A 13,307-nucleotide genomic window follows, 5' to 3' on the forward strand; every position below is an offset into this window, starting at 1 on the left:
TTTCCAGATTTCCTGTTCCAGTGTCACAGTTGGTATCTCACAAACAGCAGTCTACTTTGCAAACTGATCCATTTACAGGAATGTCACAGGAGATTTTATTCACAGACTGCTTATGTGGCTCTTCTGAACTTTTCATGTGTTTTCGGACCAATTTACTAATTCTTGTGGATGGCCCATTGCAGGGGAAGGAGCTGGAGGGTTTTATATTACACAAGAGGGACCACTGTGATTTCTGTCCTTCATGCAGTGTTTGTTATCTTGGCTAATTTCTCTTTAAATTCCTATGATGTGTGAAGAAAGATGGGATAAAATAAGGAAGAGGAGATTCAATAGAAAATGCAAGAGGTATTTCTTTTTATTATCTAAAGACTGCTGCTAACTGGCTGTTACAGAGGCCAGAGCATTAGTGAGTGTGAAGCTGGAAGTTAAGGGATGAAAAAATCTGGACCATCTGCTTATCTGAGTCCACCAGCACATTCCATGTCTGAAATATTTCATTGTTTGCCTGAAGTAAAATGTGTAGAAGCTTTTGGCTTCAAACATCATTTAGTTAACTTATGAACACTGAAGTAATAATACTACATGAGACACATGTGCAGTATTTTATGGACATAAAGAAGTGGAAGTGTTGTCATGCCCACTTTGGGATGGAATGTGGCAGAGGGAGGTCTCTGTTCTTCAGCCAGAAATTGTGAGGTATCTCTAGCATCCAGATTTGTGACTGTAGTGTGGGGCATTTGGAGAGAAGAGGGAGCTGGGCAGACCCTGCCTCCCTCTGCTGAAGGCAGAAGAGAGGGGTTCCTCAGCTCTGAGGCCATTCCCCCTCTGTCCATGACCTGGATCCTCTTCTGCAGCTGCTGCAGATGGAGCAGAGCCTGTTAATGGAGCTGTGTCTTTGGCCAGGAAAGCTTCAGGAGCTTGGGATCAGTTCTCATTTAGCTGTTCTCCTTAAGCTGTCACCCTGGGTGTGGTGTGAGCTGGGCAGGTGCCCAGCCCACAGACATCTTTGGTCAACTTGAGTTTCTTTGAGAAGAAGGACTATTCAACTTTGGCAACAGTCTGAAGAGGCACCAAGCACAAGATGAAGTGGCACCAATGTCTACCCTGACTAAGTTGTGCCAGGAAGGCTTTGCTATTTTTTAATGCACCAAGATTTTCTCTCTTGATAGGACATCTTAGTGCACTGGGTGGGTGTCTTTCAGATAACTCTTGGATTCATGTCTGAAGAAGCTGAATTGTAAAACCTAAATCATGTTTTATTTAGTATTTTTAAGACTTTGTCAGGGTGACTTACTCTCAGGCCCTTGTGAATAGCAATGTTGTATGTCTGTTTTATTCCCAGGGGATTTTGACATTATTTGCTTTTGGAACTCAGGACTTATTTTTAAAATAATCTTTATCTCAAACAATACATTTTTTTCCTTAAACAGCAAAAACCTTAGTAGACTTTCTTCATGTTCTCATTCAATGTGCTTCCACTTGATCTCCAGCACATCAGGTGGTGTCTCAAATGGATGCTGTGAAGGGTAGTTGACCAGTTTTGGTTAATTTTTCCATCATTTCTGGAATCAGTAGTTTGATTTCTGAGTTTTCGAGTGTTGTGTTCCTGACACTCTTTTTAAGCACTTCTTTATTGATTTCATCTGTGAGAGGTTTTTTAAACAAGTGACTAGTCATTGCTCAAAACAGAAGTTGCTGTCCTTCATGGTCATTTGTTTGAAACATTTCTTTTAAAAAAGCAGTATATTAGTGCTATACAAATTAATTCTAAAAGGTACATTACTTATTTTTCCCAGGTGATCCTTGGACTGTCATGGATCACCCCACCATTATTTTAGCAAACATGGGTTGGCTTAGTGGCATTACAGTGGGCCTGGGTCTGTGGCTGCACCACCTCTTAGAGGATTTAGAGGCAGAAATTTGCAGTGCTTTTGAAAACAAAGGTCCTTGCAGAATTGTTTGTTGTGTGTTGTGGGAAATGCAAATAGGGTTGGAATTTTTTCCCCATTTTTTCAAATTCAGTCATGAGTTGCTACATGTGAGTAAGGGTTTGTTAGCAGTTGTTACTAGTGTGGACTCACTGTCCACGTAGTAAGGACAAATTAGAGTCCTGCATCTGACTACAGGCAGTCATTTTAAACTGATATTTAGTAACCTGTACATGTTTGCAGCAGTACGTGTGTAGGAGACAAACTGTTAATGGAAATAAAAAGCCACTTGTGAAAGTGATTCTCTTACTTCCTCACAATTATTTTGCTTTAGCTATGGCTTCACTGTAATGAGTAACAGTAAATGAAATTTTCCCTCTATTGCTGTGTAGTAGTGGCAGATCACAGGTAGTGTAGAAAGCATTTTGTTTCCATTTAACAGAATACATGGTATCAGGTGGTGTTGATTGACATTTCTTGGATACTGCTTTACACAGCATTTCATGCAAATCATGTTTGAATGAGACTGCTGCATCAAATTACATTTCTTTCAGATTATAGCCCTTGCAGATGTGAGACAGAGCTTGTTCAGCAGCTAGCAAAAGGCTTTGGTTTTTAACAGGTACAGTTTTCACAACTTGACTGCAAAGCTCTATAATTACAGCACTTAAGATAGTGAAGGAATGATGGGCACTTTCTCTTATCAGATCTATAAGTAGTAGCAAGCAAATGCAGCATGAGATCTCTCCAGCTGTCAAGTATTGTCAGGCTGCCATGGAGGGAAAGCAGTTTAAAATGCAGGTGACATAATACCCAACATCCTCCATTTGCTAGTGGGCTTCTGATTAATCACGATTACCATACATTATCATACCATCAAATTTAATCATATCAGTGAATTCCCATCTGCAGGAGGAGCAGCAGCAGCTAAACATGATGGTAACAGCTATTAAATAAGAGAGAAATAGCTGGTTTCTAAATGCAGTAACCCTTTAACTTGTCATGTTGGCTCCTGTGTGCACGTGCTCTGTAGGCAGTAAAATGGAGCAGAAAACTTGTGCATTTATATTTTACTGTCATTTATCTTTCTGTAAGGTGATTGCTGTTTAGCACAGCCAAGGAGAACCAGTACTGCAGATTTTTTCCCCCCTGTGTTAATGATGGTAGATTTTCTTCAATCTCAGCTTTAGTACGTACTAAACACAGAGTCACAGAAGGGCTGAGGTTGACAGGGACCTCTGGAGGTCACCTGGTCCATCCCCCTGCTCAAGCAGGGCCACCTGAAGCCAATTGTCCTGGACCACGTGTGGATGGCTTCTGAATATCTCCAAGGATGGTGCAAGTGCTCAGGCACCCTTACAGTAAAAAGTTTTTGTTTATCGAGATATATAGGTTGTACTTTGGTTTTTGTATATTTCTGTGAATGAAATTTGAAGCTTTTAAAAAATCCATTGTAAGCAAAGCACAAAACTTTTGTCAGTGCACAGAGGGAAAAGTATTATGGATGTGCTATTTTGCTGTTAATTAAGCACTGTTAAAGAGTTACTGTGCAGAAATCAGGACTTATAAAGAAATCCAATTAAAATATACAGTCTGCTGAGTACAATACAGTAAGAGTAATCTAGAGCTTAAAAACTGAATAGAGAACTAAAATGTATCTATTATAATACTAGAAAGTATTAGATGATAGTAAAGTTATCTTAAGCTATTTCACTGAGATGAGTAAATGTGCTTTTAAAAGATAACTCAGTACATTTGTGTCATCACAATATGAAAAAGTAAATCTATAAACTGGTGTTTGTTCACCTTCTGTGTCTTCAGTTCTTGTTAATTCTTTAGAATGTGAGAGTGAAAATGCTTCATTTTATTATAAAGCAGTAAGTCACTACTGTTACAATAAAATAAGGCAATTCAGAGATATTATGGGTTGACTGTAAAATGATGAAAATATTCAGGTCTTCATACCCAATGCATGAATAGTACTTGCAGGTATATTGGGAACTCTGAGTATGTAAAGTTCTCACATCAATGTGTTTGTAAGGTCAGAAATGTGCAGAACGTCTCAGAAATGAGATTTCCCAACAGAACTAAATGCCATCAATCTAGTAATTTGCTTACTAAGTAATCAGGTCCTTTTCAAAGTCCAGGTTAGCAGCAATTCTCATTTTTGTTTTCTGTAAAGCTGGCTGCTTCTTGACTTTTTTTTTTGTAGCAACCTCACCATTTCTTATTAAAGAGAGAAGCATCATCCCCGGGTCTCATTGAGATTCTGAGATTGTTTTAAATAAATTGTAACTGCAACTTCAAGCTTGGAGTGTAATGTAGAAATCTTGAATTTAATATTCATGATCCAGTTTAGTTGTAGCCTCAAGTTGTGCTAATTGTTAGTGACTTGCAGGCCACCAAGATACACATAAACGCCATGATGATATGTCTGTGGAGTAGTTTCTGCAAAGTCCAAGGGGAAGATCTTACCTCATTAGTTCTGGGAACAGGAGGGATTCCTAATTCTTTACACATCCATAAAACTGTTAGATGTCAGCACAAAATGTATGCAGAAGGATTTTACTGTCTTTTACTAAATGATGATGAAATCCTCATCTTTCAAGGGAGGGTTCATTGTTCTAAATGACATTAATGTCTCTTACACTCTTTCTCCAATTTGTTGTGTTGTACTTTACCTTAAAAATTAGAGGGCACCAAACAAAAATGATCATGCACTCTTCTACACCCCTCTCCTGCAGAGGATTGCAAACTTAAGTGAAACTGAATCTTCCAGATGAATTGGTGTAACAATTTAGCATTGAACAACTTCCTTAGGTTTGTGGTTTGGGAGGTTTGGGTTTACTCTTCCCTTCAGTCTGTGCAGGTTGCAGAAGCTTGTCTGTCACACTGTTTCTCATTATGGCCTGTCTCTGCTGGGGGCACTCTTCCTTCATCCATACCAAATAGATGGATGGGAGTGTGGTTGTTTGCACATCAGCACTTCAAATTAGGAATTTGAATCTAGAGTTGGGATCTTGTTACCAGTACATTGTCTGTATTTCATTAAGGACTCTCTGAAGCAGAAGTTCTCCTGTGAAGATGTGGTTCCTTGTGGGCCCATCTGCTTTGGTGCTTCTCTGAGAAACACACTGAAATTGGGACTGGTTTTGTCTCCATTTGCAGCATGAATCTTTTCCTGCTTGGATGTATTGTGGGGATGCCCTGAAACTTGCTGAAAAGGGACACTTTTAGTATACAACAGTTAAAATTTTCAGCTTTAGTCTCCTGAGCTGTTAGGGTTTGTCAGTCTGCTGGGAATACCCATCTCTGTCTGCATTGCCTGTGTTACTTATTTTAGCTATTTGAGCATGAGTTGGTTTAAATAACAGGGGATTCCGTGCCTTTCTCTCCTTGCTTGTACTGGTTTACCATGTTGGCTGACGTGGGAATTCTGCTTTGAGACCCTAAACAGAGAAATAGGGCATTGGTGATTTCTCTTAGAGATGACCTGGACTTCTGCCTAAGCCTCCCAACACTTTCTTATCCCTTGGAGTTGTGTAGTGTCAGAGAGGAGCTTATCCAAGTTGTGTGGTACATTTTAATATTAAAAATTACTTCCAGTTCAGTTGAGAATATCAACCCATTCTCTGTGACTCAGTGTGCCTGTAGTGCCAGGATCTGTGCAGTCCACAGACTTGAAACAGTGCTTGGCTATCTCTATATGTTTTCCCCTCAGAAAATATGTTCCAGAAACTTTGAAAATACTTATGTAGGTAGCAAAAAACTGTTGTCTGGATGTTTATGGGCACTCTGAACTTTTCTGTCCATGATTGGCATGAATTCAAGGTTTGTCTTTTATATTAGGTGAGATTTTCCTAAATCTTTTGGGAAAACCATGATGCTTGTTAGGTTTTATTTCACCTTGATAGACTTATGTGATTGTTATAGACATCAGAAGCACAATACTGAATCATTGAAACTGTATTTGAAAAGTATCAAAATGAATTTTATAATTACAAATTTCCATGAGTCATTCCTTTCTGTATGCTGTGCAAACTAAAAAAAAAATACTGTGAAACTTGAAGACCCATATTTCATGGAAGATAGGGATACATATTTCTACTTGGAAATTTTTGAGCCATATCCAAGATATATGAGCAGGGTTTCCTACACAAGAGGATGAAAAGTCAGTTTCTTGCACAGGAGGTAGGCAGTTTAGGAAAGCTTTTCAAAAAGTCTGGGGGCTGCTGAAATAAGAGGATTAACATCTTGTGACAGATGGCTATAGTTTTAATTGTCATAGGTTATAGTGGTCATTATTCTTTGCATTTAAACCATATAAGAAGAATTAACTGAGTGGCCCTGCTTAACTGTCAATGGGGTTCTCCTAGTTCTTTGCATTTTAAGTGAGATTAATAAATGAAAACATGTTGTAGAGGCAGGGTGTATTTTATTGAAAGATTCATGATGTTTCAATGACATTCTTAAGGTATTTAATTAGTCTCATGAAGAAAGTGGAGTGACCCTTTTAGAGAAGCTGATAAATCATACAATAGCTGTTAGATCCTCTTTATTCCTTGCTTTATAAGATTAACTTTGTGCTAAGCAATTTATGCTAAGTTTTCCCTTTTATTGGTAACCAAAGTTATCTGTGCTTCATGAATAGATTATTGGAGATAACATCATGTAATTAACAAGAGATGCAGAAAAGTAAAAGTACAATTTGTGTAAGAATTGTATGAGAGAAAATGTTAATTTCTTAACTAGGAAGGATATTTAAAGGGATAAAAGGAAGGCAAAATAGTGCAGTTCTTTGAAAGGATTAAAGTAACCTTATCTCGTGTTCTTTCAGAAGGTGGGATTGCATGAGTGTGTGAAAGTCATGTTCAATGAGCTATTCACAACTCTAATGAATTGTAGACACAAGTTTGCATTGCCTTTTTTTTTTTCCAAAAGTGATTGATAAGGTGTAGGTTATGCCTTAGCTATACTGAATAATTGAAATTAGTAGAAGGGGAAATTGTACAACATGCAGTTATTCAGAACTGTATAAAAATGTCAGTCTGAAGTGCAGTAAATTATGGTGTGTGTGGGAGGAAGAGTGGGTACATTTTTTGGTAAGAGTAAACATCACAAAATCAAACATTTAAGACAAAATACCTGTCAGTAGCACTTCAGTGTGGTGTTATATTCCCTTTAAAGTATTTCTGAAATGTCTGTGATGGTGTTCTCTTAAGAAATCTACACAGAATCCCAGTGTAATTTCCTTCTAGACCTCAGGTCTTGTATTCTTAAGTACCAACTATTTTCCTTCTTGCATTTTCAAAATAAAATTGCATGAGGATAAATTAAATTATGGAGTTCAGAGCTTTCCTTAAAACCAGGAAAAGATACTGTTGTCTGCTGGGTCATTCTTATGGACATTTGGTAACTGTCATGGTAACCATTTCTGCATGAATGTGAACCAACTTTGTGGGATCTCACTGGGAAGGCACATAAATTGTTGTCCTTTCCCTCAGTGTTAGAGTTGGCCCCAATGTTGGACTGAGATGTAGAACCTTGGAGCCATGGCTGGATCGTATGAATTGGCAATTTTCTTTTTTAAGTTGGAACCTCTTAGCTTAAAAATAGGTGTTCTGAACACTGAGTAAGGAAAAAATAGGTGTTCTGAACAGTGAGTAAGGAAGTTTCCTGAAAGATTTAATAATGGTGAAGTAATAGTTAAAATGTTTTTTGCAGGGACTCCTGCTGATGTGTGTACTGAATAGTTGGGTGTAATTTGAAACTGTCCGGATAGCAAAACCATGAAAAATGGGAGTAACTACTGTGCATATAAAGATTTATTATGCATCTATGTTACAGTATGCTTATTTTATCAAAAATAGACCATTATGAAACCTGGCTTTTGCACCTGCTCTTCATTAATTTTTGAAGTTAAATAGCTCTGAGTGGTCTTTTCCACCAAATACCAGAGGGCACTTGGGGGTTATTAGCAACAAATACTTGCTGAATGTAGAGTTTAACATTAATGGTAAAATAATCCAGTACTAAAATTGTAGTTTAACTACTGCTAAACACAAAAAGAAAAACCCACCAAAAAAAAAAAAACAAGCCCATCCTCAAAAGCATTAAGCAATGGAAAACTGTTATATTACTTTTTAGGATAATTTGAATTTGACGTAAGTAAAAGTGGTACTGGTAGTTCTGTTGTATTTCTATTGAATTGGAAAAAAAATTAATGTTATTTGAGAATAACAGACAAAGACCTCATAATTAGAAAAATACCCATCATAGTTTATGTATTTTCTTTTTTAAAAAGATCAGTGTGTGTCTGGGAGTAGTTGAATGTTAGAGTTTTCACATGGAGTGTGTGATATGAATCAGTTGCACAACTGAATTCCTATTGGAATTATCCAATTATTATTATATTGGAACTTTTTCTGAAGAAAAATCTCAGCAATGTAAGATATGAAAATACAAGCTTCCCCCTCCCTGTTTATACTGTTATTTATGGCAGAAGTTTTTATCTTTAGGCATATAGAAGCAAAGCTGGTTTAGGAAAGAAGTGGAGGTCAGTTTATCATGACTGTAAGATGGGAAAGAGTCAACCTAATTTATTTTTTTTTTAGAAGCAAACATTAGTAATTCGTTTTTCAGCAAATAACAAATGTCTTTGCAATTAATTTTGCATGATTGGCCTTTGGTTATCAGCCAAGAAATGTGATCAGTCATAATTTAGTAGTTTTTCAAAATGTCAAACACAAAATCTGCTCAGCAATCAAATAAGTAGATATTTGTTAGTGAATCTGGAATCTTAAAAAGTGGAAAAAACCCAGAGTTCTTCACTGCTAGGGACAGAAAAAAAGAGAGGCCAATAGGAAGAGTTCCAAATTCCAGATATTTCCTTCTTGTTCTTTCTTGGACTGTTTTAAGAGTTATTTTGATCCAAGCTTGTGTTGTGGTATGTACTTACATGACATATACTGCAATCTAGAGGAAAAAATTCTTAATCTGTTGGGATTTTTTGACACCAACTTTTGGATAACAGTTGGATACCTGTTATTTTGTGTTAAATCAGTGCAGATTTTTAGAGGACACTAAATGTTTTGATTCTTAAGATGGCTGGACACCTTTGGTACAAAAGATCACGGGGAGCTTGAAATCAGCATTGCTACTATTTTTAATAGTAAAATGTCTTGCAGGTTATTGGTTTGTGGAGTTTTTGTTTGTTTGGTTGGTTTTTTTTTAAAGTGTGAGCTTCCTTAGACTTAAAATGGCCTTGTATTACTCAGTTCTAAAACTTACCTAAAGCTTATTTCATAAAGGTTTGTTTCTTTATGATGGGAAATACAAAGCTGCTCTCAGTGCATGTAATACTAACAGACTTTGGTGGCCTAAACCAAGATGTTCTGCTGGTTGCTGGCCTCATTTTGAATCCTTTTGGTTGAGATTTTCCAAATGTACTTTAATTCTTAAACTGAAATAATGGAAAAATACTTTTGTGTCCAGGTGAGTTATTTAGAAATGTTTTATTATTGCTCATTTTCCAAGGAAGAAAACTGAATTTGGCTGCACTGAGAGGATGTTTCAGTACATAAGGGCTGTGTGAAATTCAGCAGGACTTTCCATGCATTTGCAATTCAGGGCTGCCTTAGGAGGAGACAAATCTGGGCATAATAATGAGGGTACAGGTTGGCAGGAGAGGGAAGGCTGGTACAAAGAATTGTTTATTTAAAATAAACATACTGGATTTTTTTCAACCTGTGCCTGCTGCTTCCTTGGAAGGAAAGGAAAAAGAGGGGAGTTGGCCTGGTGTAAGTGTACAGACAAGGAAATCAGGGGCTGAGGGGGGCAAGTAAGAGCTCCTGACCAGCTGCCACAGCACAAGAGCACCAGCTTGGAGTGTGGAAGCTGGGATCTGGATCCATGCTGGGCTTAGGAACCAGTGGCCAGAGTGAAAGACGTGATGGGGATGAGCGAATGTATCTGCAGGAGTGAGCAGGACCAGGAGAACAAAAAGGCAAATTGGGCAAGGAATTAATATTGAGGAAGATGCATGAGACCAGGTAACAAATGTGGTTGAGAAGCAGAGATGGCTGCTTAGTTTGTAGCCTAAGCCTGTTCCCTTCAGCCTAGCACTAAAACGGAAGCCTGGGAGTGAGAGAAGAGACTGATAAGGATCTGTTACCTCAACCAGGGCAGAATACATGGAGTTTGGAAGAAGCAGGTAGAGGAGACCATGATCACTGCACTGCCATTTGGTGCTTGGAACCAAGCCCAGACAGATTCTTGCTGCTGCCAGTTCTTCAGCTCGGGTGGCAGATATGTGACACTTAAAATTTATTAGCCCAGGTTTCAGTAAGTTTCCACGTAAATTGTTTTTTGCTGGCTATTTTACAAATGACTAAGATATGTGTAGGCATATGTCTAGGGAAAACTAGGAGGAATTTGAGAGCTTCTGAGTCAGGCTCTCTGAAAATGGGGAAAGAAGGTTGTCCAGGACCATGCTCTGTCCTGAGATGCAAGATGAGCATGACTATGTGCTGTAAATCAGATGCAAGGTTAAAACCATCTTGTGTGCAAGTGCCCTGTTGAACTGGGTTCTCCCATGCTCCTGTTGCAATGGCCTTATGCATTATCCACTGGTAAACTAATAACTAAATAGCTAAAATATGATTAGCTAAAAATGAGTGTGTCTGCTGGGTGCCTCCCTCAGGGATGTGCAGCATGTGGAAGGGCTGTGTGTGTATTCCCTGGGATTGCTGTAAGAGCAATACTTTGAGAAATAGGCTTTTGTCACCAAAGCTTCTGAGCTGAGGGAATGCATCTAACCTTATTTTGAAAGTAGCTGTGGCAGCTCCTGTGTGCAGTGGTGCTGGAGGTGTGGTTTGGGAGTGAAGGGTCAGGATCCTCAAGGTTTGTGTTCAGCTGATCTTTTGGCAGGCAGCCAGCGCTGTCCTGCTCAACACCAGGGTAGGGGCAAAGCAGTTCAACATCCTTGTTCAGCTGAACCTGAAAAGGTTTTTATGGAACAAATAAATGTCACTTTTTTCCATCCCAAACAGCTCCATTTTGCTCCAACTGCTGTTGTTTGCAGATAGCCTGTGAAATTCAAAGGCATTAGTCAGTTCCAAGGTGGCAGGAGTATTGTGTGTTGTGACTGCTAACTTGCAAAAGTGTAGAGCTCCTCCTACAAAGTGTGTATGTTATGAGGACTGTCATGCTTGAGTGTAATATAATGTCTTTTCACTAAATGAAATACCCACAGGAGACTGGCTGACTGGAAGCAAGGGGATATAGACCCTTTAATCTCTGGGAATATAATGTATTTACAGTTGATGGCTGTATAATGACATAAGTAGTCACAGTCTTGGTCCCAAATAAGAGGTTTCAGTATCTCACACATCCCCATTCAGGTGTTTCAGGAAGGGCACAGATTTAATAATGGATCTGATCCTTGGTGCTTCTCATTTGCTTATTTGGGCCTTGCCAATCCCAGGTGTATTGTGCTGGTAGAAGGCTGTAAAAGCAGCTCTGTCTTGTGCTGCTTTGATAGTGATTATGCTCCAGAGCCATTGTTGCTGTGTGAGAAATTCTTATCCTAAAATTCCAGTCTTTGTGCAGTGCAAATATGATAGGGTGAGACTGTGCATACCCTTGGTGAGGCCAACTGAAGAGATAAAAGATAAGCTACTGCAGCTGAGTTGTTTGGTCCTTTCCTGATGACAATACTTCAGTCTAGCAGGGAGCATTTGGTCTGGCATCTGTTTTGAAAAGCTTGTCTTCAGCAGTGTAGGTTTGAAGTTTCAAGGTGAGCATCACATGTAGACAGAACAGATCCCACCACTGATTTCAGAATCTTTATAGAAAGCAAGGATGTTCACAGATTATTTTTGTTACTTACTTGATTTACTCACATAATAAGGAAATGGTTGAGAATATAATTTATGTGAAGCAAAGCTTACTCTGTATATTAGAGGTTGCGAATGTATTTTGTCAACTTTTGATAGAAAAAAAAATTTCTAGTGTGAATTACTCAATTAAACATGTCTTCTGCAGAGTTCTGGTTTTGTATTAACATACTGCTTCCTGCAGTATGCAAAGGCATTAAAAAAAAGAAAAAAATCCAATACCTTATTGGAAGAAAGAGTACAAAATTTTCTTTCTTAAAATGCTTCAGATGCTAAACTGTGAATAGCCTGAAATGTTGCTCTGCTCTTAATTCTTTTACGAAGATTATTTCTTTAATTTTCTGGGTGTCATAAATTGTCCTTCCTCCCCGCTTTTTTTTTAAAGTAAAGCTGCTCCCTCCTGTAGCTTACATTGTGCTGAATTGATGATGAAGAATAGTATGGTTTATGAAGATAAATGTCAGGAATGTCTTCTAAAGTAGACATTCAGATTTTTTTGGATTAATGGGAAAGAAGGTCAATAATTGCATGGATTTCAGAAATAAGCTTGAGAAGAAATGGCATTCCTGTGGTGCTAGTGATTATTAAAACATTGTGAATCCATTTCAAGATACTGTACTAGGGTTTAATATATCTTCCATTGTGAAGGAATGACTCAGTAAGGGCTGTCATTTTGTACAGGTGATAGGAGATAATTTATACAGCAATTGTATTTTTGAGAGAAAAAAAGTTATAGCAGACAATACATAAATTTCTGGATGGTAGCCTTAATTTTAATTCTGCCTTATTAAATAGGGCCCTCCAGACTTCCAGCAGCATACACCTGGACCAGTTCCTACCAACTTCTCCCAAGCCCCAAGGCTGCCAATCCAGGACCAGTGGAGAGGGCCACCCCCACCACCTCCACCACTCCCTCCTCCACCTCCTCAGGACAGAGATCCTTTCTTCTTAGCAGGTGAGCATTTTCAATCCCATTAATAATTAATACCAACCTGTTGTAAAGTGACTGCACTGTCACTGCATATCCCACAACATGAAGTGTTCAGAAGAACATGAAGGCTGGAAGATCCCATTTGATGGAGTCAGGCTGGACCATGCCAGAAATTCTGGTTGTCTAGTATATTTTTACTTCTTTTGATGTGGATTTTTACTTTTTTAATGTCTTCACCTGTAACTGCCATGAATCCAGATATTTATATATACACAAGAATAATTAATATCTATGTGATTATTGCAATGAAATTGTTGCACTTTGTTGTAATTTGGATAACAAACACTCTCCGTACACTTGGATTTCTTGTAACTCTTTAAACTGCCTGGACCGAGTGTGTAGTGTTTGTTAAGGTTAGATAAAATGATACAGCCTAGCAAACAAAAGAGAGGGTAAGTTATACTTATACCACATATATGTAATGTGTGTGTATGTATATATATATATATGCGTATATATATACACAGACGCACAATATTTTTGCACATGTAT

General features: G+C 38.2%; 1 protein-coding gene across 3 annotated transcripts in view; it reads left to right on the forward strand.

The window, feature by feature from the left end:
- The window catches only part of RBM33 (RNA binding motif protein 33), a 102,173-nt gene that overhangs the window by 49,327 nt on the left and 39,539 nt on the right, over positions 1 to 13,307 (forward strand). For all 3 annotated transcript variants that reach the window (XM_059469303.1, XM_059469309.1, XM_059469318.1), the window contains exon 11: positions 12,620 to 12,779. In XM_059469303.1, the coding sequence (XP_059325286.1) occupies positions 12,620 to 12,779 (160 nt within the window). The remainder of the gene's footprint in view (positions 1 to 12,619; positions 12,780 to 13,307) is intronic.

The sequence above is a fragment of the Ammospiza nelsoni genome, chromosome 1 (genome assembly GCF_027579445.1).
Source record: "Ammospiza nelsoni isolate bAmmNel1 chromosome 1, bAmmNel1.pri, whole genome shotgun sequence".
NCBI lineage: Eukaryota > Metazoa > Chordata > Aves > Passeriformes > Passerellidae > Ammospiza > Ammospiza nelsoni.